This window comes from Gallus gallus, chromosome 1 (assembly GCF_016699485.2).
Source record: "Gallus gallus isolate bGalGal1 chromosome 1, bGalGal1.mat.broiler.GRCg7b, whole genome shotgun sequence".
NCBI lineage: Eukaryota > Metazoa > Chordata > Aves > Galliformes > Phasianidae > Gallus > Gallus gallus.
In genome coordinates this window covers 143,624,866-143,650,479 of record NC_052532.1, presented here as the reverse complement: position 1 = coordinate 143,650,479, position 25,614 = coordinate 143,624,866, and the positions used below count along the sequence as shown (strand labels likewise).

Below are 25,614 nucleotides of genomic sequence, written 5' to 3'. Positions count from 1 at the left end.
CTTTATTCAGCTTACATTATAAATAGTTGGAAATTTGTCTTATTCATATAACTGTAAAATCTGACACCTAAATTTTCAAAAGGTGTATGCTCAATCTGAAAATTCATTGTTCAGTGTTCAATTTAGATATGACTTCTTTTATAAATTATTTTTTTTCTCATATTGCTTATTGAAATGTACACTTCATGAAATTTTCTGAAGTCCTAACAAAGACATGTAGAATGGCATGAAATAATAAATCCAACCAAAGAAAGAATGAAGAGGATTCTTTCAAAATGTGAAGCTGTGAACACAGAGGAGCTGTCTGAAGAATTTTAAGAGATCTAAGAAAGAAGACAAGGTTTAAAGGTCTTTTGTTTGAAAATTGCTACCTCAATTTTTCTACAATTTGCAAAGTAGTAAGACAACTGGAAGAGGTAAAAAAAAAAAGGTGATGGAACTTGAACATTAAAAGCTCAGACAAGAATTGGTATTTTTGCTTAATTTTAAAAAGAGACTGTGTTAAAGAAGCAAAGAGAGTAAGGTGGGAATTACAGAGGAGTTAGAGAGGCCTTTCCTGAAATAATTAACATAGCAAAATGCTATGAAAAAAGGGAGGCAATTTTCTAAAGGTCTATGTCTTCAAAATGTGTTCTTTCTTCTCACAGTAATGGAAATCATCTTGGCTGGATACACTTCTTTCTCACTTGCCTTCTTCATAAAGTACTGTCTATAGTATGAGGTATTCTCTCCCTCATTTTCCAGCAGCCAGGAAACTCAAGATGGAAAAGACATTTCTCCTTCTCTCAGCAGTTTTCCTGTCTAACTGTTTACATGCTTAGGTGTATAAGAGAGACACTGAAATAACATTAGGCTGTATCTACATCCAGCTAAAACTTTCAAAGTGTTGTGTAAACATAAAGTACAGCTCAAACCTTCTTTTAGATTAAGAATTATTAGCCTTTTTTATTAGAGAATGTGAAGTCAGAAGATGGAGAGATTAACTGACTGCAGGCAAAGAGGTTTACTGGATTTGACAGGGAGCAACAGAGTTGGAGACTAAGATTTGAATCATGAATCTGACTGTGACTGTGATGGTGTGCTCCCCCAACTCTCCGGTCTTCTTCCCTAAACCACCTTCTTCAGCCTGGTCTTGTTCACAAGGCCCTGCACAGGAGGACGATGAATAACAGTACTGATAAGACTCTTGCTAAAACAGATTAATGATCATAAATCAGTCTCAAACCAGGGGCTGAAAGAACTGATAGCAGACTCCTGGTTCAACAGCTGAGTACCAATGGAGCATACACCTAAAAGATGAGTGATGACTATGAGTCAATCATCTTCCTCCCATCAACAGCGTGCTCAAAGAACCCCTCTTTGAACTCTCCTATGTGGCAGCTGGCTGCAAGACAGGATCTCCCCTTGAGAAGGCATCTCTTACACCTTGGCATCAAGTCACCTTTCCAGTACACATTCTAGGTAAGTGACTAATAGCTTGTTTTAGGCTTTGTTAGCCTCACTAAGATCACATCTTTGATTGATTGTAAACTTTGTTGGCTTTGCTAAATTTGTATCTTAGATTGACTATGCACATACAATCCCTTTGGGATAAACTGTTGACAAACACTGGAACTAGGAGTAGATCCAGATGCACCTTGGCTCCTTACCTCCATGGTTCAAGGAACTTAGAAAGGAAGGGGATCCACTATGAACCTTATCAGGAGAGCCTCCTATATGTGTGTGCTTACCCTATTCTCTATGCAGTAAATAACCAAGTATATGCAGCCATTTTGAATCCTGTTAAGTCACTGCCTTAGTTACAATTAAGCTTTGTTAAATCACTATATTATATCAATAAACATATTCTAGCTCCTCTGCTATGAGTGCAGTATAATATAGCTGTTTTCTATCTGCAACAGTGACAATATCTGTGATGTTTGCTTAAGTGCTTACCTCATTTAGATCCATCAAAAATATATTTATCATCACTAAACAAGTTGTTTTTGAGTCAGCTAGCTAGAATTTTAAGTATTTTATGTGTACAGGGTTGTCACAAGCAAGGAGATCAAACACAGAAGCTTATATCCTATGCTAACACCTTTACAATATACAGCTGTTTATGAGCAGTGCTGCCAGCTATATTTACATGACTTCTTCAGGCAGTTATCAGGCTTCAAATGTCTTTTGAATGGTTAAATCAAGGCAAAATGCTTCATAGCCCTCCAAATCTTTTGTCAGATTGGGAAAGAAGCTCTGCAAAGAACTATCTGTGTGATTTCATACATACACGCCTCCAGGTACGCAGGATGCTTGTACTCTCAAATACAGCTAGTTTTTCAGCACTTACAGTTCAAAGAGCTCAAGGAAAACCATGTGCCAAGCCTGAAGAAATTACTCCTTTATATGAAAATCCCTATTGTAAAACGAAAGGCAAATGATTTACCAAAAAGCTTTAAAATGAAAGCTCACTTCTAAAGAAAAAACTCATCTAATTAAGTCCTAAACAGTAAGAGAGGCAAATTAGGAATGAGAGTAGAAAGCTACTGGAATTCTGTTTCAGAACAGGTGGAATAACAATATTATTTAAATACACACATACATACTTCAGTGCACATAGCTTTCCCATTAGGGAAAAGACACTTACAAATACAATGTTAAGTATATTTTAATTTATTCTAAAAATGTGTGGGCGGGATCATTTGCATTTTATATGCTCGTGAAATGAATTCAAAGCAGCAGCACTTAAAAATGTATCAGATGGTTTGCATAACATCTGATTACATTTATACACCTGTCTTCCACTGACAGAGCTGGTAATTTTTGCTTGTAATTCATATCAGAAGACTGAGACTATTTTACTAGATCTTCTTCTGAGGTGTGAAATGTAATAGAATTTTATAGATTTTTTTAAAGCTGAAATCACTACTTCCATTGCTGTAGAGATAAAGCAGATTCACCTAAGAAGCCAGCACAGGCTAGAACAGGAAAAAACAGGTGTAACACATGAGCAGCTGTCCTCCACCAGGCTAAAAACTTTGCTTTGCCAAAAAAAATGCTTTATCCTTGCCCTGTATGAGGAAATGAGGTTGAGAGAGAGGGGAAGAAATGCAGAGCTGCCAGGAGGGGGGTGATGTCTGGGTGTTGCCTCCCAGCCAGCACGTGGAAACTTCATGGTCTTAATGCAGCCTTTAGCAGTGTTGTGCTGAGGCCCTTCAAAAGACTACTTGTTAAAACCGTATTTGTAAGAATCCCACTTGTCTCTGCTAAGGCTTCTAGTGTGTGCTGCAAATATAAGTTTCACAATAGCTGAATAAGAAATTAAAACAACTTGTAAATTTGTCTTCTTTCCTAGGATTTTTTTGACTCTATTGCTGCATTTTATACCTCCTCCCATGAAACAGTAGGAGTTTATTATTTGATTTTTATATTGTTTGTAGTGAAGTTTAAAACAAACAAACAATAAAAACAAACAAAAGCCAAATGGACTTCAAAACAGTGTGTCTTACAAACAAAATACCCTTCTCTATTCCAGACTTGTTAATAGAAAAGTAAACAGGTAGAATTGTAGAAAGTAAACAAATGATTTCTTTGAAAGTTTCCCCGCTACCAAATCAGTATTGGGATTAATCTAAGCCATTCAGAGACGGAAAAAAATATATCTTTAAAGAAAATCAGACACTGTTCGTAGAACAGAAATTTAGTACACTGGTCTACAAAAACACTTATCTTGAAGAATAAAACCCTGAAAGTATTTCTGTTGAAGAGCTCCAAGCCCTGCACTTTAAATAGATCTGGAAAAGAGTATTTCTAGCAGTGGTTAATAAGTGCCAAAATAGAAATAGCACATGCAGCATTTCCTATTATGAATATAAGTTGCATTAATGTTATTTTGTTAAGAAGCCAGGCTCCACTTTTATTTATTTATTTATTTTGCATAAAGCAAAAGTGCCCACCATGAGCAGTTCATGGTCCCAGGCTTTCATGTTGATTTAAATATTCAGTTCTGGCCTGGAGATTAAAATGAGTTCCAATATCTCCACTTCCAAGAAGTGAAAATATTGTCAAACCTGCAGGGGATATCCTAAGAGGATCCATTTTTCATTGATTTTATTCCAATGTCTTATTCCCAGGATCATCTTCTTGCTCACTCATGTTGTTTTTAGAATATGCTTAGAACTTGAGATAAAATAAAGCTAATATTTTTCACTATTTTCTTCCTATGACAACTGTTTAAAAGTTCAGATAGCTTCAATATGGTAAATGTATTTTTTTTTAAGAACTTGTTTAATGTCTGGAACAAAGTACTTCTAAAGCTCTTTGGGGTTTGCTTGGGAGGTTGTTGAGTCTTGATTATAATTTGAATATGTAAAGCCATCACTTACTTACCTTCTGACTAGAATTCTGGTTCTAAACAGCATAACTAAGCCAGAACTATTTTTTGAGATTTGAGGTGAATGCTGTATTTGAGGTCCTAGTGAGTTCCTTCTATTTGCTAATCAGTAGTATGGGATATATTGCTATGATACGGAAAAGGATTGATTTTATACAGATGATTTTTCAGTTTAACAATAACAATGTTTACTGGATTTCTTACAAATATGTATATTCAAAGGGTTTTTTTTTTTTTTTGTGCAGATCTCTTCCTTTCAAAAACACTTGTCATATCTGGTAGTAAGAAAATCCATTAAACCTAAGTACTATTAGAATATATTATAATAAACATTAAACTGAAGTGTATTTCAGAAAATAGCCTGTCTTAGTCTATGAACAAACTTGGCTAAGGAGTTCAAACATCCTAATTTTATCAGTTATTTTAAAGAAATTTCAGTCTAGCATACAGTCTTGCTTGAACTCAGTCAGAAATAGAAGGAAGTTTGATTTCTAGAAATGCTGGAAAGTTAGTTTCTCTTCAAAGAGAAGGGACAAGGTTGTGTTATATTTCCCTAGCAATTTGCTAGGGAGCTATGTAGTCAATCACTTCTGTTACTGGTTGAAATGAAGGAAAAGAAGACAAAGCCAGAGTGCCACTATCACCGGCATTAATCATTGCTTTTCATACAAGCCCCAGTAACAAGGAATACTGGTCTATAGAGCTTCCATTTCAAGTACTTCTGTATTTTTCCTGGGGCCAGGCCAACATTTACTCAATGCTCACACAAACTACAGCCATTCCCATCAACAAGAAAGACAACAGAGTGATGAAGCACTGATGTCTTCAACCTGCACTATTTGAGGGTTTGGACTCTGGTGCTATCTTAAACTTCTTCTTCTTTTTTTTTTTTGGTCCCAAAATTCAAGAAGTCTGTAAGCTTTGTAAGTTTTTAAGAGATCACATTAGAACTCTAAAGTATACCATAAATTATAAAATGAGTATTAACTCAACTTCCCTTGGAACGGGGAGATGCATCAAGTATAATGTTGTGCACTAAAAGGCTTGTGATCCTTCTGCCATTGTCATTGTCAGCTTTGTATGCAATATCAGCAACAGCAGAGTCACAATGCAAAAAATGCTGTCAACTTTCAGAGAGGGAGACCATAAAGTACTCTCAGAGCTCCCTTCTTTTAGTTGCTAACCCCTTTGGCTCCAAAGAAGGTCTGTGTAATTACTTAAGTCAAGAGAACTGCAGTAACCATAAAGCTTGCAACTATGATCACCATCTTCAGAGTGCCATTCTCAGTGAATTTCTGTAGTGGTGGTTCTGTTCTCGGATGAAGGGAGAACTCACAGTGCTCACTGAAGTAAGTACTGTCAATAAAAAATACTACAGTACTCATTTTAGAAAAACAAATATCTATTTGAAGGCATGCCTATGTATTCATATCAAAGACTTCAAAAATGTCTTTCTTTTTTTGTTCCTGATAACTGAATTAAATAGTACTAAAAAGTCGCGCAGGCGAGGTTCTAGGCGCTCTGGCACATTCTGCACAGTAAAATCCTTGACCAATTAAACACTCAAGCAGGCTCTCAGTGGGAAATGCACATTAAAAGAATCTGTTCTCCTCCAGTTCAGGAACAGAGCCTCTTCCTTCACTAAAGTCAGGACTGAATAAATGCCTTGTTGCAATCTGCTTTTGAGCTTACTGAAGTCAGGCTATTTTCAACACTATTCTCGCTATGCTTAAGGACCATCCTGAAGACAAGTATTTGTCAAATGAAGATGATTTAGAAAGTGGTACAATAATCTTTAAAGACAGAGTTTTACCTTTTTTTTTTTTAATGTTAAATTCTTATGAATGTTATACTCTTGATAGAGAACGATAGCAATTCAGCAGCCATGCATTGCCTGCAGGTGTTATACTTAAGCCTCAGCTCATTACCACTGACATTTTGTTGGAGGAAATTACCTTTCAAAAGGCTGTCAGACAGACGAACTTGAACAAGTTAGCAAAGAATTATTGGAATGCTTAAGGAAATAAAAAAAAAAATTACATGCTAAGATGTGCTTGTCATTCAGATTTTCCTATTCAGCTTATCTTGAAAAATAACCAGATATCCAGATAGTTGTTTCAGCGTACTCACCTCAGCTAGGTAAAATTCATCGTATTGTCTCTTGAAATTTTCTCCTTTGTAGTAGTTACTAGCAGCAACAATAACATCTACAGCGACCATGCTTAGTATGAACATATGGAACACTGATGACCTCATCATTTTCTGCAAAAGAACAAGTTTTTCATCAAGATGAGTCAAACCACATGTATTATAAAGTTTTATTACACTGTCAAAACATAATGATCTATAACGATATGTTTTATAAAGCTTTCTTTTTTTTCATGATTATAAGTTATTAGTCTTTAAACATATTCTAATACATTACTTGAATCACAGAATCATAGAATGGCCTGTATTGAAAAGGAACTCAAAGATCAACCAGTTTCTACCCCCGTGCTGTGGGTAGGGTCACCAACCACCAGACCAGAACTTGTTTAAACATGACCTGTTGCTCACCAATGCATGTGAACTGACTGGTGACGTTTAGGATTGGAGGCTGCCTGGGCTGCAGTGATCATGTAATGGTGGAGTTCACTCTACTGAGCAACACTGGATGGACAAAGAGTAAAGTCAGTATGCTAAATTTTAGGAAAGCTGAATTACAGCTCTTCAAGGAGTTAGTGAACAAAGTCCCCCAGGAAGCTGTCCTCAGGGACAAGGATGCACAGCAGAACAGGCAGATCTTTAAGGAAGCTTTCTGTAGGGCACAAGTGCTCTCCATTCCCAGGCAAAGGAAGTCAGGAGAGGAAGGCAAGAGACCAACATGGCTGAAATGAGACCTGCTGGTCAAACTGGAGAGCAAGAAGAAAATGCACAGGCAGTGGAAGCAGGGACAGGTACCCTGGAGGGAGCATAGGAATGCTGCTAGGCTGTATAAGGATGGGCTCAGGAATGGTGAGGCCTTGGCTCAGGGTGCAAAGAAGGATAAGAAAGACTTCTACGGGTACATCAACCAGAAAAGGAAAGTCTGAGAAGATGTACTCCCTAGTAAGCAATACAGGCAGACTGGTAACAATGGACAAGAAGGCTGAGGTATTCAACAACTTTTTTTGCCTTAGTCTTCACTTGCAATTGGATAGATTGGAAGGTAGTGATTACAGGAGCAGTGTCGCTCCTGCTGTAAGTAAATACCAGGTTCATGACCACCTGATGAACCTGAACATCCATAAGTGTATGGGTTCCAGTGAGATGCATCCCAGAATCCTGAGGAAATTGGCTGACTTAGTCTCCAAGCCATTCTTGATGACATTTGAAAAGTCATGGCAGTCAGATGAAGTCCGTGGTGACTGGAAAAAAAGCAATATCACACCCTTTTTTAGGAAGAGAAGAAAGGATGACCCAGGGAACTACTGCCCTGTCACCTTCATTTCTGTGACAAGGAATATCATGAAATGGATTATCCTGGAAGCTACGGTAAAGCACATGGAAGAGTCCATGTCAAGTCCATGCCAACTCCTGTCTGACCAAGCTAGTAGCTTTCTATGGTGGTGTGACATTCAAATCCCTTAATCCAAGCAACCACAGGCCTGCATTCTCCCTAGTCTTCCCTTAGCTTCTGTTATCCCTGTAAAAGCCCATCTTATTGCCTACCATATCCATTAGCAGATTCCACTCTGCACTCTCAGACAGTAGATTTGCACTCCTCCTGGTCTGCCTGGCCCTGCTTCCTCTTTATATCTGAGTTTTGTCAGCAACTACTTGCTCGTGCATGTGGGATTCGTGCCACATTTGCTTGATTTCCTGAAATTGGGGCTGGACTTTTATGAGGTTGGAGAAGATCCTGGAAAGTTAGCCAGCTGCTCTAGACCTCCTTCTCTCCAAGACTTTATCTCATAGGATTGTTCCAAGCAGGTACTCAAACAGGACAGTTTGTTCTCCAAGGTGGTGGTCCTGCTTTTGGTTTTGCTCCTTCCTTGCAAGAATCATGAATGTCAGCATCTCATGGTTATGGAAACCAAGTCTGCCCCTTAACTCTCACAATCCAACCAGTTCATATTTGTTTATAAGAGGTCGGGACAGAAAACCTGCCCTCATCACATGTGGTAGGAAGTTACCATCATGGCACACCAGAAATCTGATCTGTTTGCTCCCTGCTGCATTGTGCTTCCTGTAGGTATCAGGGAAGTTAAAATATCCCAGGAAAACCAGGGCCTGTGAATATGAAGATGTTATAGTAGAATGCAAAATTAAGTAACATACATTTTTACATATGCAAACATGTATTAACTCCTAGAAGACTCACACATTTGTAAAATACTATCTTAGTCTTCAGGGAGCTGAGGTTGTAATGTTGACAAAGAAATTTCCACATTTACATTCTACATTTAACCCTTCCAGGAGCTTAGGGTCTTGAACTGCACTTTAAAACTGCTGTGTTTTTTTTTTCTTGTACGTGTTCAAATTAGAACACAGTACAATAAATATAGAAGGCTGCTAAAACTGGCATTTGTTCAGGCTTTTGGTGAATACTTGTACCTGCCTACTGAAGCATTCATCTGTTGAATTCTCTGCTGAATTCCACTGAAATCAAAGCAGAGTGGAGAATATACACACAGCTACATGCACACACATACACAGCCTCTCGCATCTAAACATCTGGATTTAATATGTGATTCATTGTTAGCATTGCAGACAGATGACAGTTCAACCCTACTCCTTCAGACTGGTTTCCTTTCAACCTTAGTGATACAACATTGTTATATATTCCTATCATGGAGGCTGAGGGGATAAAGCCTGACAGGCAGCAATTTACTTTAAAAGTCTGGGCTAATAACAATTCTTTAAGTGCAGTGAATCCACTAAAACTGAATGGCTAAATGCTGTCTTGCTTTTACTTTTAATTCACATGACAAGTTATCAGGATATAGTAATAAAAAGCATGGTTTCAAAAATGCATTTTTGTAAGTGGTGAGATTCCAATAGGTAGCATCTTATCTGTTACTTTTCTATTTCACACAAGTTCTAAACAGACAGCTAGTCTCTCTGCATATTTTGCACTGTATTTTTAATAGTGTCAAAATTTTCTTCATAGTAACAAAGTATGCTGTCTTAATTGTGAAAGGATTTGCTAAAATAAACTGCTATGTAAGGATGAAAAATTTACTTTTCTGTCCTATCACAAAAAAAAAAAACCACTAAAAAAATAAGACAACAAAACACCAAACAAACAGGGAAGCAATATGGTACCAGAGGAAGAATAAAAATTAATAAACCATCTTGGTATATGTGTATATACGTACATGCATACTTTCTCAATACTGTCCATATCTTGGGACACTCATAAAAAGATTTTCCAGTGCTATATTTTATGCTAGAAAATAAAATGCAATAACATAAATAATACCCTACAGCAGTATAATAAGCCCAGTAAAATTAAGTGAAGCTTCTTGTCAATTACTAAATGTTGCCTTCTCATCTCAGCTAACCTGAAAGGAGACAGTTTAGCTAGTGGAGAGTATTATATTTGCATAAAACAATTCAACACCAAGATAATAATGATGTAGACTTCGGACTGTTTACGGATAGCTCAAATGGCCTGCGAGATGGAGATATGCAGGCACACGCACAGCAAAAACACTACACTAAGAAGACCCCAAAAAAGAAACTCATTATTTCTAAATCCCAAGGCTGGCCTGCTCATGGGAGCCAGACTGGCATCCTACAGCTTCATATTTCACTACAACTCATTTGTATCAAACATGAATATATCCACATTATATACAAACACACAATATTCTTCCCAGAGGATCACAGAACTGGATTTAGATTAACTGTGTGACCCTTTATGACATCTTCATTATTGTGCTTGAAACACCAAATAGGTTACTTTCTTATTTTTGTCTTTACCATGGCAGAGTCTAGCTGCTCACCCGTCAGGAACGGTATCAATGACAAGCTGCATTCCTGTTGGTCTCAGAGACAGATTGTAACATCCTTCGGAGATCAATCACACTGTTCTAGCACATACACCTACTGTGCCCAGGTTGCTCTCTATTTTCACCTGATTTTGTTCTTTTTGCATCACAGAATTTTAATTTGGACTCATACACTTGAAATGGCTCATCCACACCTCTATGTTAATGTTTGACCATAAGCATTCATTATCTCTTTGCACATTTCTGCAGGACTTTTGGAATATGGTGTAGGAGAAGGCTGAATTTATCTCACAGAACTTATCCAAGTCTTTAAAATCATTTTGGATCAGCAGTGTGTCATTTGGATTACAGCCCCTTTTTTTTCAGAGTACACAGACATGGAATGTTTCTTTTTCAAACTTGAAGGAAGAGACATAATGCCAGGTTTTGTTCTTGTTTAATTTACTGACTTTTTTTTCCAGCCTGTGGATGTGTGTGTCTTAAACTGTAAAAATAAGAAGAGAGAAATGTTCTGATGTTGCTGTCAGACAGATGCATGATGGGAAAATTGTGTCTAATACTAAATTGGATGTAAGATTAGCTGTGCTGAAGCAGTCTTAAGTGAAATGCCCTGTTGTTGCTATCAGTCAACTACAGCAGTGAAGAATTTCTCATATTTACTACGAATCACTCCTAAAGCTGGCATCTGGCTTCACATAGGATGATGACTTCCAGTGACCTGGACACTGTGGTGAATGTGGATGGCACAGAGCAGAAAGGATGCCGTGGCCCTAATAATCAGTGTAGGACAAACATTTAGCAATTCAGATTCCTTCAGTGTTTGGAAACACACAAGTATGTTGAGAATTTGCTTTGTGTGTAGACTGAAGCTTCATGAAAACAGGAAAGTTTTCTAAAACCTTATTCACTGTTACACATTAGAGATGTGGTTATTATGGTTGAGGCACTCTAAATGAAAAACTGTAAGGATTCACTCAAAAGCTCAAGTAAGCAGTGACACTGGAATTGCTGGCTAGAGAAAACGATCTGGGTCACTTAATCTGACAGAGCACTACTGTGCATGGGTCTAAAGCAGTCTTTTGTCACTCCAGGAACAGAGTATTCTACTCTAATACTCCATTCAGCTTCCTACATGGCAGAGGGAGGATGAGTGACATAAATTGGCCTTTGTCAGTTCACTGCCATGGAGAAAACACAGTAGCTGCCACCTTACACAACCAGAGCAACGTATACCCTAGGCCACGAAAGCAGTGCTCCATGTGAAATGCAGTTATGATGAAAAACAGAATTATGAAGTAAGATGGAAGTATGCATTCCTAATTCTAAAACCATTTGGGGGGCTTGCTATTTATATCAAGTCATTTCTTATTCCACCATCCTTTAGATGGGATTTGTATTTCAAGTTTATTATAAACCTTACTTACCCAGAAAGCATGCAAACTTCTCAGGTCTGACTGTAACAGAAGAACATATGGGCTTTTTTACCCTCACGTCACTACCTGATTTGCTAGTTTTGAGCTAATGTTCAGTGTCACAATGTGAAATTTTGAAAGAGATGTCCTCAAAGAGGGCAATGGTTTTAATTCAGATCTACCAAAATTCAGACTGCATTTGACAACAATTAACTCTTACTGATGGCCTAATTAAAAAAAATCTGATGACAAAGTGGCCCAAAGAATAAAAAAAATAGACAAAACCCACAAGTTTATTAGTACTGAGCAAGTCATGGAGAAAATGTGATATGCAGAAAAGTTCTGCTTATTTTGCCACTTAGTGTGTGAAAAGCTCAGAGTACATAATTGTCAGACTGGCAGGATCAGCTCTTAAAAGAACCAGATCAATTAATGAGCAGAGTAAACATCATTTAACTAAAACAACTCTCTATATGGGTAAGCAGCTTTTCTCCTAAATGTGTTACTCTTGAATTTCATGCCCATCAACAGGAAAAATAAGTTAGTAACTCATTGTATTTTATATATCCTTAGTGTTGTGGATAATTTGTACTCATGTCTACACATGCCTTCTGGAACATCGTCTTCTCAGGTAGAAAGACTAGCTTTTGATTTGTGCAAATTGTTATTCACATGCGTATGAAAGAGGTGATATTTTAACATACTTATCACAATCAAAAAGGTTACACTTATGCTACTACAACCTTCTTTGCTCATGGGCCTGTTGCAGATTAGATCACCCCAACGCACTGACATGAAGACAACCTGACTTCGAACTCAACTGTGTGCACAGCACCACCATGACTAGTTGCTCGTGACCATTCTAACTGTAAGTCTTATGGTACATGATGCTTTCTTAGAGCAGCAATAGCTGGAGCACCCTAACAGAGCCTTGCTCAGAAAAGCTAACAAAGCACGACTCACATGCATTACAACAGCACACAAAACACTAAGTCAAATTAAAAATTAAAAGGAATTATCAGTAAATTCACATTTTCTTTTTTTCTTTTCATGGGTTTTATACAATAGGAACACTTTATGTTGTACGTCCTGAATTCTTACCGCTACAAAAGTAACCTGGGAAATGGTCACTCAAGATGCTAGCCAGTATTGGTTTGATTATGGAAGCAGGAGACATAACATGCCTCCAAGTTTATAGTAAGGTACTGGTCCTGCAACAAGACTAGAAATAGTAAAGAACGCTTCACTTCTAGGATTCTGTGCAACAGGACTTCAAAACATTGCTGAGTAAAAGATTGAATTCTGGGCTAAAGAAAAGACAAGGCCTTTGATCCTGTTCAGGTTTATAATACTCTTGATCTTTATTTAATTTTTTCCCTCTCTTTTTCTTTTTTTCCCCCCCTTACAAAGTGCTTAATAATACCTTGCCTATGAAAAGAGCTTTAGAAAATCACATTCTATACACTGCTAATCACAGATAATTCATAGCATGAATAGGATAAATTTGATTTCATCTTGTTGGCTAATGGCCATCTAGGCAAATACCAAATTGTGAAATTGCAGGAAATTTTCCCTTTTGTTTGCAGAACATTGTAGAGCATTTTACAAGCCTGTAACTAATTTTCTACAAACCATTTTGCTTTCAACATACTTTATGACTGCCTGACAAAGATATGCTTGCAAGAGAAATTTAGCAGATCTGAATATTTCTGAGAATTATTAAGAATTAACCACAAATTTTAAGGGAGCAGGCTTCTAATACCTTATATTGATGCAGTTATATATCAGTATGGGGCACTACAAAACACTGTCAATCTTGGACAGCATTTGTATTTGAGACAAACTTCCATATGAGAGAAATTCAAGTAATGCAATCTCAGCGAGGAAATAAGGTGAAGTGTGAGATTGATGTACACTGACAGAGATGGCATTTAGACTGTAAAGAACGCAAGTAGCCTCAGCTCAGATGTTCTGGTGAAGGCAGGGAGGCAGACCCTCCTTCCAAGCTGCTCGTCCCAGTGACATGAGAGTAGAACAATTTTTCACTAATTTTGGAAATGGAAACAGTTCCTTTAGCATCCTTTTTTTTGTAGGCAGAGAACTTCTCAGGCCAGTGATGTAGTAGGGATGGATATGAAGACACTAAGATCCATAGTCCAATGGAAAATAGTTACTTGTACTTCCCTGAATGTCTCCAGCAACTGGGAACAAAGTTTCTCCATGCTGTACAACTCCCCCCCCCCCCCAAAAGAAAAATCTCAGCTGTTGCAGGTTTTAGAATATGCATAGAATCATAGAATGTCTTGGGTTGGAAAGGACCTCAAGGATCATGAAGCTCCAACCTCCTGCCACATGCAGGGCTGCCAACCTCCACATTTAATACTAGACCAGGCTGCCCAGTGCCCCATCCAACTTGGCCTTGAACACCTCCAGGAACCTCTCCAAGCAGCCTGTTTCAGCACCTCACCACTCTCATAGTAAAGAGCTTCCCCCTGACATCCAACCTAAATTTTCCCTCCTTCAACATTTCCCCTTGTCCTGTTATTATCTACCCTTGTACAGAGTTGACCCTCCTCCTGTTTACAGGCTCCCTTTAGGTACTGGAAGGCTGCAATGAGGTCACCCCGCAGCCTTCTCTTCTCTAGGCTGAATAAGCCCAGCTCCCTCAGCCTGTCTTCATAGGAGAAGTGCTCCAGCCCCCTGATCATCTTTGTGGCCCTTCTCTGGACCCTCTCCAACAGCTCCATCTTTCTTGTACTGGGGCCCCCAGACCTGGACACAGTACAGCAGATGGGGCCTCACCAGGGCAGAGTAGAGAGGAATGATGACCTCCTTGCAATATGCAGTTGGAAACCTTTCCCTAAATGCTACATTTCTGGCTGCTGCAGAGGTGACAGTAGCCTGGGAGAAAGAATACAGATAGAAAACTGTCCTACCTTGAAAAATATTGTACACGCTTCACTTTACTGTGCTTTCCACCTTCTACTTAATCTGATTAGTCAGTAAAACTCAAGGCAGAGACTGTATCTATGTGTTTTTATACGGTCTATTACTTTTGTGGCCTCAAAATAATCTGAAAATTGAAGCATTATTGAATAATGGAAACATTAGAACACGCAAATATGATATAACAGAAGAGGCAAACGTGCTCCAATAACCAAGCATGGGCCTGCTTTCCATGCTACCAAAATATCTCCTTTCAAACAACAAATATCACTTCCAAATTATTTGTAGCTAAAAATCACTCAGAAATCAGCATTTGCCGAAGACTGTGTTCTGGTAGTCTAAATATATTTTTAATAATTGAAATAAGTAATTCATGAATCTGTAAAATTGTACCACACTCTCCTGCCACTTTTTTTGAACAGTAAATTTTGATGAAAATAAAAATCTACTTAAAAAAATGAAGAGAACTTCGATCAAAGGAACAAAGTCAGTAAATCAGGAGGAATGAGAAAATATACACTCAGGAAGCAAATGGCAATAATAAAGGAAAGCTTATTGAAGAGAAAATAAAATCTGTAAGGCATGACTTTTACAAGTAAACAAGCTAAGGGCAAAAATACCTGCCATAAACTATATAGTCTTTTCCATTACATCCCAGATTTGATAGCCAAAGCTTTATTTCTGCTATACATCAAAGGAGAATTGTATATGCCTTCTACTGACAGGCTGCATAGTTACTTTGCATCCTATACTAAGAGAATAAAGCACTACAGATGCGCTCCCACTAACAGTAGCCACTTTTCTCCTTCCACAAACTTATAAGACAGTCAATCAGAGCAACGGTGACTCTTCTGTCTGAAAAATCCATGAAATAATGGCTTTCTTGGAACTAAGCGAACCTCTTCCTCCTCACTAGTTTGTAAATCAGCTAGCACCGATATGTTATCTTCTTTGTAAGAGATGTGGAGGAAGTAAGCTGCCTTTCAATGTCTGCAATCTGACTTAAAGAAATGGAGAGCAGCAGCTGCAACATAAAAGAAACCTAAAAACGCTGCTTAAATTGTTCATGACAACAACAATGCATGAAGATTCTTACCTTCCCTCAAATTTTAGAACTCTTAGGAAGTATATCATCACCTTGGCAGGAATTTTCTTAAAGCCACATATGACAAAATGCAAAATAGAATCCACATAATTTACATACAGATGTAACTTTTTTCCCTAAACATTGCGAAACAATTCAGTAAATGCAATGAGACAAAAGAATTACTGCATAAAAACTGAAATGAAGCAGGCCAAAGTAATTTTTGAACTATTTCTAGAGAGCTTACCTAAGCCGTAGGGATGAAGAGTCCTTATTCCTTACCAAGATATAATTAATCACTTATCTGCCCTACATGGATTTGGCTGCCTAGTACTTTTGAAAATAAAGCCTACAACCTCTTTCCCCTTCACAGTAAAAAATACTTTATATTTCCAAATTATAACTGATCTCTTAGCAGCAACCTAGCATCTGAACTACCTTAAAACCAAGGTGGTAAATGCACTTATTGTCAGATACAGGAATTGGTAAATACCCAAACTAACCTGTTACATTCTACCTGTTACGGATTACATTCTACCTGTTATGGATTAATACACCATATATACATAAATACTTTAAAAAATACACATCTGTCTAGACATATATAGAGAGCGCACACCAAATTCTAGCTGATTTTTGATGCTGTGCTCTGTTAGTCACGTTATTATGGATGTATTAAAAACGTAGATTAAGAACGTGAAGTGTTTTTATCTGAAATCTCAATCTACTCCAGAATCTGCATTACGCCATTGTATTTAGGTATTGTTTCTGAATCCTCAGGATATTATCTTCTATTTTATGTGTCAGTAATGTTTTCTTATTTTTGTATATTTTTTTATTTTGAAAACCTGTTAACCACAAAAGAATAAATGTACTTAATGTCCTGCTTACTGTACAGCAGGACAGTTCCCTATTTAAGACTAAATCTGCCATTATTCAAAAGCTGTACCACGTATGAACTGTGATACATTTTACATTGATCACTCCTACAGAAATAAGTAAACTATAATCTTGTCAAGTAATTGATTATTATACATGCTTCAACTTTCCGCCAAATTGCAAGGAAGGTGATGGAAAAGGTAAGGAATTTGGAACCCATTTGCATTGTAGTTTCTTTCCATGCCTTCAGAATTTCTGTAGCTTTTACATTTTGAAACTCTAGGAACCTTGCTTCCAACAGTTTTCAATTATCACTGTTTCTTTGAATTGGATGGACTTGAATACCTCACCCTGAATACCTCCCTGAAACTGCTTACTCTTTCACTTACATTTCAATTCAGGATCTATGTTTTTGAGTGTCATTTATTAACCAGATGCAAGTCAGCAATTCTCATTGTCTCTAACTCATTTTCTTTATCTATTTATTGATTCATCAGAACTGTATTCTTTTTATGTTATTACAGTAGTGTCCTTGATTTACAAGCTGCTTAACAATCATGAAGGAAAACATTGCTCTTATTTTAGTGAATAGCTCATGAGCTAAAAGGGCAGTCACCCATAACAGATTAGTATTGCACCACAGTCTCCAGTTGGTACTTACTGAGGATCAGCACAAAAACTTTCAGAATTTATAGTATAATCCTTAGGATAAGACATTACCCATGCAAAAAGATAGGCTCAACTGAGCAAGAGATGTATACACCTTTTCACCCATAACAGTGTAATCCACCTTCTCAAATGTTTAGCCTATCTTCAGTTTTAGTGTGACTGGTACTGCACAAACTCAAATGAGCAAGTTGCTCATATCAATGCTGGTATCTATTAACCCTGTATAGATCATGTAGAAGAAACAGCACTTCAGAGGGGGAGCTTGTTGTTATACATACACGCTTTAACCTACCTCTGGTCAGAACAGTGTTCAAATACCATGAGAGACTTACGTAGGTGTTTTGGTGATAATAGACATAGAGGTAAAAAGACAACTGACTACTCAGAATGAGCTGGAGGACTGGAGACATAAATTCTGCTATTAGGAAGACTTGAAAGCATATTTAGTAGTTCCTTTAAGTTCATGAGAAATTAACACACAGAGCAACTCAGGACAGGAAGAAAATGAGTTTATACTTGCCAGTAGCCTCTTTTTACAGAGATGAAACAATTTTGAATCCCAAACAACTTTTTGTTTCTTATATACTGAGGAAGCACTATAAGAAGGCCGCATGTTTTAGCATAGAATAAGAATAAAAAATGAAAATAAAACTTGAAAAGTAGGGGAACAGTTTTCTTCAGTTTGAAGAAGTGATGGTGTAAAAGCAAAAATGAAATCTAATTGTTTCAAATGCTGCCTTCTGTAGGAACAGTGATAAACCATGTCCTTCCAAACAACTTCTTTTCCAGTATCAAAATGTGTGTGTAGAAGCACTTGATTTTCTCTTCAGACATCTTGCTGCCAGTGTTTCAAAACAGCATGAAAGTGAGGTTTGTAGCAGTTCCTCAGGGAAGAAAATATTTCCTCCAGGGGTTTTCTTTTACCTACTATTGAATTGTGCTATTATTTACATTTCCAGACAAAGACAATAAGAAAAAATAATAATCCCTTCCTTCATGGAAAAGTCTTAAACTCAACTACAACTACTTATCTTCTATGACCCTATTGCAGCTTTTTATCTTACTATATCACTTACGCAATGCTTTGAAATTCTTTAGAAAAAGGCTGAGCTAAATTTCAGTGCTTTTTCTAACTCTTGAATGGCTGAGCTGTTCAAAACTTACAGATGTATGTGGTCAGCATTTGAAGTAGTAGAATACTTCAATTCCTTGAAAATTTCCCTCCCTAACCAGAAACTGCCAAATGTGTGCTTTGGGCAATTCTATCTACAATTAAGAAAAATCCTTTCCGAGTTGGGCTGGTCATTTGTATCAATTATTGATTTCTGATTGCAATGCCTTGCCTAATAGAGTGCATTAATCTTCTAGGTTACTATATGTAATTGTCGTAGGAACACAATGTACAGTACAGTTCAGACAGGCAAGAGTTACCTCCCTCAAAATGCACTGAGTTTTGGTCTTTATCACCTTTATATAATGACATTTATATGCTTGAATGAAGCAACAAAAACTTCACACTGTGGGAAAAGTTTTATGTCAGGAAACAGGTAATTGAATTAAATTCAGCACACAGTGAATGTGATTCAAAACACGTACGCATCTGCTTCACACAGAAAAGCTTAGAACATTCCAAAATAGTTACTCAGCTACAGGAGGGGAAACATAAGGAACATACTCATATTAGCACACTATGGAAAAAACTCAATTTTAGGAAATGTTTTTCTAAACTGAGTTACTTGGCTATATAAATAAACATAAAACATTTTAATGGAATTTCCACCTTCTGATTAGTTTTTCCTTGCATAATTTAATTACCACACTCTTCTCAAAAACTTGTGATTTACATATAAAAGTAGAGATTACTTTGAAATAAATCAATGCTCCATTAAATAAATGATCAGATGAATAATTACATGGGAAAAAAAGAATTTGCTCTTAGACTCAAAACCTCCTTTCTAATAAAGCAGTTTGCGTTCAAACAAAATTTAACTCATAGATGAGAATCATTGGAGTTATTTTCACCTACCTGAAACAGAGCTGGAAACTGCTGAGTACATACAGACTCTGCTGCGTTGAGTTAGGGGACAGCAGAACTAATCAGGGATTTTGACTGCTATTAATTACAAGAGCAAAGAGAAGTGATTTCCTATGTACTTTCCTTATTCTTAAAAAAGATCTGTTCTCCGAGTTTGCTCACTACTGCAATATGACTGTGACATCTATCTTTCCCTCACTAAAGCAGACCTAGAGGTATTCATTTGAAAAGGCAACTCAAACTAATGTGGTCCAGATGAAATAAAATAGTATTTCAAATTGAGAATATATTGAGTCTAAGGTAATGAAATTATGGTTGGATTTGGACTGCACCACACAAGAATCCTGTTGAAGCTGGAATCAGGATACACGAAACTGCAGACTTCCGGTTATTTTGAAGTTCTCCCTTACAAACTCAGTTGAGTAAATACTCAAAATTAGTGGGGTAATTGAATTAGTAACATAACAACTCTTCAGTTTCATAGCCACTTTGGAGACTGGCTCACCTATGGGCTGATTCCCAGGCAACAAGTCTGGCCATGGTCTCCACTAGGCAGAAAGCTCCTATCGAAAATAATGTGGCAACTCAGAGTGCTTGCCCAAAGAATGTGGCAGTCCAGGTTTTGGCTGCAGGAAGTGTCTGAGTCTGATGCTACTGGTGAAGAGTGGTAGGGATTGCACCTGTGTGAGGTGTGAGCAGGTGGATGATCTGCTCAGTATGGTGGAGAAGCCTAAGGAGGAGGTGGAGAGATTAAGCAGCAGATGAGGTGTGAGAAGAAGATAGACTGGCGGAGTATCTCCCTGCCAAACTTGCAAGAAAGACACAAGGGTGATACCCCCAAACAGTGGTGGAACCCCTGACCTGCCATCATTGAGCAGAGGTAGGGGACACTCAAGAGATGAGGAGGAGTAGAAGCAGGTCCCAGCTTGGCACTGCAAGCAAACCCCATCCCTATCTATCTCAGTTCCCCGGGCATCCCTGTGTAACAGGTTTGAGGCTCTGGAACTTGAGGAAGAGGTGAGTGAGGATGCAGTCGAAGGTCTACTCAGAAAGTTGCCTAGAGTGAAGTGGTAGACTCCATGCCTAAAGACTGCCTCCGTCAAGAAGGAAAGAAGTGTAACTGTCACAGGGGACTCCCTTCTGAGACAGATGGAGGGCCCTATATGTCAGCCCAAGCCTGCACACCATTTCCATGCTTTTTATTGTTTTTTCCAAACAGGATTAAGAAGAGTTAAAATTGTAGATGCCATATGAAAAGAGATAAGCATATCATGCAGTGTTCATAACAGTGGTCATACTTATCACACAGAACTTAGTAGGTCCTACAGAAAGCAAATCAACAGATGCACCAAATACAGGTATTAGTAAGTCTAATAAGACAAGGAGACCATTTGTAGGGGCATGCAGTTCCAATTTTTGGACTGCTTTCACCATCACAACCTGCTGGATCTCCTTGTCTACTTAGCAGCATGTAGGTTTGATCTGCGACAGATTTAATGCCTAATTAAGAGCTGCCTTGCTGAATGCAGCTAGACATGCTTGAGATTACAGTAAAGTAAATGAGATTGGGAAAGCAATAAAGACATACAAGGTAATATGTGGTTTTGGGTGAAAATGATAAATTTTCAGGACATGCCCTCCATACAGACAAGCAACATGGACTGTAAGAATTTGGTTGACTAAGGAAGAAGAAACAAAATATTTAAATTACCTTTCCCACTGATTCTTCAGCTTAATGGTGATTTTCTCCCTACAACTCATTCTTTCAAAAATTATTCACATACATTCTTCATGAATCGTCACTTCACAACTATTTATCTGATGTGAGAGTACATGGAGTGGAAAGTAAAAAAACCTCAATCACTGCAGGTAGAGGACAGAAACACAGAAGAGAAGCAAAGGAGAACACAGCACACAGTACCATGGCAAGCAAGCAAAAATACTTGATGGAGTCTTGGATGGCAATGATAGGGGAATTACCATTCATGGACTTGTGTAACTCACTCTAAGATACGGATTTATTTACATGAGCCTTTCTTCCAGTTCTTCCTTTTAAACTGGTGAGTGCACTGTTTGTGTAAGCATGTAGAATCTTAAACGTAGGTGGGAAATGAAAAGAAGGGAAACTGAATAAAAGAGAACAGCAGGTTAAAAGTTTCCCATTGGCACATACATAGCTGTTTTAAGAAGTTTAATTGCAAAAAAAACCACCATAATTGTGAATTGATTTTGATATACACTAAATCAAAATGAAGCAGCTAATTAGTGAACTGAGTTCTCTTCTAGTTTGTATGGTAAGAGTTTCTATTGAAGTTAACTTCAAAGAGTTTCTTTAAAATATTAGCATCAAACATTTTTGAGCAACAAAGAATATCCTTTGATAGGAAAATTCTGTTGTCCTATATTTGTACTACGTAATTCTTATTTGATAATTCTCAGTGGAATTATAAGGTACCTTGTAAGACTTGAGGAAAGATGAAATATGCTGTAATTAAACGATAAAACAAGCTAATAACATAAATCTGAAAACATCGGGGCAAGTTACAGAAATTCAGATTTTTTTTTTTCCATTTGAAAATCATTCAGTTATTTTTCCAAGAAAAAAAAAATCTACAGCACTTTTAAAAATGGTCACATTAATATAAATCATAAAGCAATATTCTCATTTATACAGTCTTCCCTGAAAAAGAAGAAATTGTAGAAATTCCAGTTATTTAATAAAGATTAGGTTTATATTAGATAGTAAGGAAGATGTTTGTCTTTACCAATACCAGTCTCTTTAATCTTGGCCACTGAAATACATACAAAATTGAAGGATTGTTTGAAAGACATCAGTAAACACACTCCCGTAATTCTTTTATCACTACAAATTCTTTAGGAGGAGTTGTCATTCATGCTATATTGCAGTACATTGAGTTAACATGTGATCCTAAATGTCAGTGTAGTATAACCTATACAGACACAGATGCCCAGTTTTCAGCCTTGGCAAAGTATATTTTATTTTCTGCAGATGAAATCTGGTGTGTCTGCAAACTAGAAAGCGCTCCAAAACTTTTCATTAATATACTTATTTGAAGGGTAGGGCCCACTGGAAAAGTATTACCTCAGAATGGGATTCAGTAATTCAGCTGGAATCTAGAATGTTTAAATCTCCTAGGCATAGAGCTATCATTGATGACTATCATAAAATTACGCAATTATATAAATTATATAATCACCTTCCGTAAATGTCTTTCTACTAACGATGGAGCACCTAAGGTGGTCAAGTCTGATCAGCACATTTAGTTGTCAGACTCCTCAGAGATACCAAAAAAAATTCCATTACTCCTACATCTCTGTATAACACCTATGCATAAATATCTATCCTTGCCCTCATTTGCACTTGCTTGGCTTTTAAGTGATTTTTAAATTAAGTTTTACTTAACGTTGCTATCCCACCCACAACCACGTCTAAACCACAGTTACTAATGTTCATTTTTTGCATACTATAGGTTGTTGTTCTCTTGAACAACCAGTAGGATTAACCTTACTGGTTATTTAGTCATGACAATAGTGTACACAAGGTAAATTGTATATTCATTTACAGCACTTGCATTTTTCTTTTTCTCTGACAACAGAGCCTAAGTATCAGTATTCCTACAATTTTCCAAATAATCCGCAAGAGTAACCACTATATGGCAAGCAGGTATATAGATTGTAAGGTAAATAGGTATACAAGTATAGGACCAGAAAGATTATCATGTTACAAAGGAATAATGAAATAAAGAGCTTACCCATATCCTGGGCTAACAGAAGGGCTCCAAAAGAAATGATATCCAGATAGAGATCTTTCCTCCTTGGGAGAGAGCCCTTAAATGGGGTCTAGGAGGTCACTCAGGTGAAATTGCATTCACCTGTGCCCCCTGCAGCTGACTCAGCGCTCACCTTAGGTGATCAATCAGAGTTTCAGGCCGTGATTCGACAGTTCCCATACAAACTACCCTGTTTCATATATACCCACTTATATTACTGCACTTTCATTTTAATGATGCTGCAAGTTCCTGGTGTTTTTAGCTTAAGACATTTACATAAGCACAATCCACAGAAAAGTGTTTGTAGCATTCACTATGTACGTTGTACATGTACTAAACTGTCTAATCGTAAGCTTCTTGTTGGTTTACAAAAACATCAGACTCACATCTGGAATTGTCTTAGAGATCAAGATTTTCAAGCAGCCAATCGATTTAGGCACATAAGTTCCAATGAAAAAGTACAAAACAATTCTTGGAATTGCTGAAGTATATTAGTACATCATTAATTCCAAGAACTAGGCAGTATGGAAAAAAAAGGTGTTCAAGATTAAACATATGCAAGAAAGTAAATTTCTTACAGCTATAGTAAATTTAAGGAAATCCATTTTTCTTGTTATATATATAGCTGGGAGAAATAGCCAGCTAGTTTCTCCCATAAACCTCTAAATCTTCATGCTTTTATGGAGGAACATTTAGCAGAAGCACGTCCCTTTCTCCTCATGGGTTTATAGTAGTTTTGTTTGTTTGAAGACTGTTTGACATTTAGATTTATTTCAATCTACTCTTTTTAAAGACTGCAAAAAGCAATTCTGTATATTCAGAACATTAGAGATGAAATCCTTCTCCATTGCCAGTGGTGGAATAGCTCTTGCTGAGTTGGATGTTGGTTCTGCTATTTCTCCGCTGTACATCTCCCAAATGGGAAGAAAAAAAATCTGGAGGAACAGAGTATGGAAAAAGCTCTGCCAGTCATACGCCCTTTAGTACTAAGTGGATTCTGTTCTTTAAAGGGTAGGGTAGGAATAAATAAAACAAGGTCACTAAACTTAGACCTGCAGAGCACTGAGAATTCCTTACAAATTTCCTTTCAGAAAGCCAACCCAAGAGCAGTAAATCATTCTTGTTTGCAGTTTGATCAGTGAATAACAACCTGCTCCAAAACAGTCACATGAAAAGCCCACAAGCCAAAGTTGATGTATCTGTATCTAGTTTTTAATTTTTATTACCTAAAAATAACCATCACATGAGGCTGGTTTGGGGACAGAATTTTGAACAGAGAATGAGAATTGTTTCTAATCATAAATATTGAATAATATTCTTACAATGTTTAGTTTGAAAGTAAACTGCATTGCTTCATCTTTAAAATAATGTTCATTTGAGATAATTCAAGAGCTTTTTGTTTTTTTCTGCATCAATTTTCTCTCTAAAGTGTTTGTTGATTGACTCCATGTCAGCTACTGCTTTTGCGATGGATCTGCTCAGACCTTTCCTTTAGGGAACTATGCCCTAAGAAGACCAAAAAGCTTTTAAGCAGTAACAACAGCAAGAACATAAACCCTGTATTTTACTGCCACGAAAAGCAGAAAGTTAACTCTTTAAACAGGAAAAGAATAACCACAACTTAATCAGAAATCATAGGAATGAAGAAAGCTCATAAACAGCTACCTCCTTGTCCAAATATCCTTGCAGGCAGACCACTGTTACAGGTTCATTTTTAGTTAACTCAGTGACATTCTCAACTGCATTCTCTCTGCTCAGTCTGCTCTGTGCTCAGGAAGCTCCTTCTATCACATCTCTGAGGGTGCCTACTCACAACCATTCATGACACAGGCTGCAAGATCCTAATGCTATTATTTACCTATACCTTGCCTGACACCAGCCACATCCTTTGCAACCACCTCTGTCTTAAGAGTGCTTTGAAGCATCCCTGAAAATTGAACAGGGCTCCCTTCTCTCAGGGGAATCCTTCTAGCTGGGAGCACACAAATAAAAGTAAGAAACCACAAAAAAAGTAAACCATCCTCTGCAAGATACAGAGTAGGCCAGACTGCCATGCATACCTGCATGCTTACCTTTGCACAAACAACCCCAGTGGCACCAATAAGGGGATCGGGGCAAAAAATCCTTACCCATTTCAATGCTTTTAATGAGTTTCAAACATATGCCTTTGCTTGCTACACTGAATTTTTGCTGAATATGGTATTCAGGAAACATAATAAGGGCGTATATGTTTAATAGCTTTAGACAAAAGTTACTTCCCATTAAAGCAAATCTGCAAAACTATGAAGTTACAAAATGTTGGAATTAAGGTCATGTGCATCTGGTATGTGCACACGACAGTGTAGTTTTCAATGATGTGATCACAAAAGCTCTGAACAAAGCTTCCGATCTTTTCAGTGAACTTGAAGGAGCAGTAGCGTGTACCTCAGTAGATAAAAACCTTTGCAGCGT

General features: G+C 37.4%; 1 protein-coding gene across 3 annotated transcripts in view; it reads right to left on the bottom strand.

The window, feature by feature from the left end:
- NALCN (sodium leak channel, non-selective) overlaps nt 1-25,614 on the bottom strand; it is a 214,682-nt gene that overhangs the window by 93,851 nt on the left and 95,217 nt on the right. For all 3 annotated transcript variants that reach the window (XM_040653961.2, XM_015274986.4, XM_015274991.4), the window contains exon 11: nt 6,503-6,634. In XM_040653961.2, the coding sequence (XP_040509895.1) occupies nt 6,503-6,634 (132 nt within the window). The remainder of the gene's footprint in view (nt 1-6,502; nt 6,635-25,614) is intronic.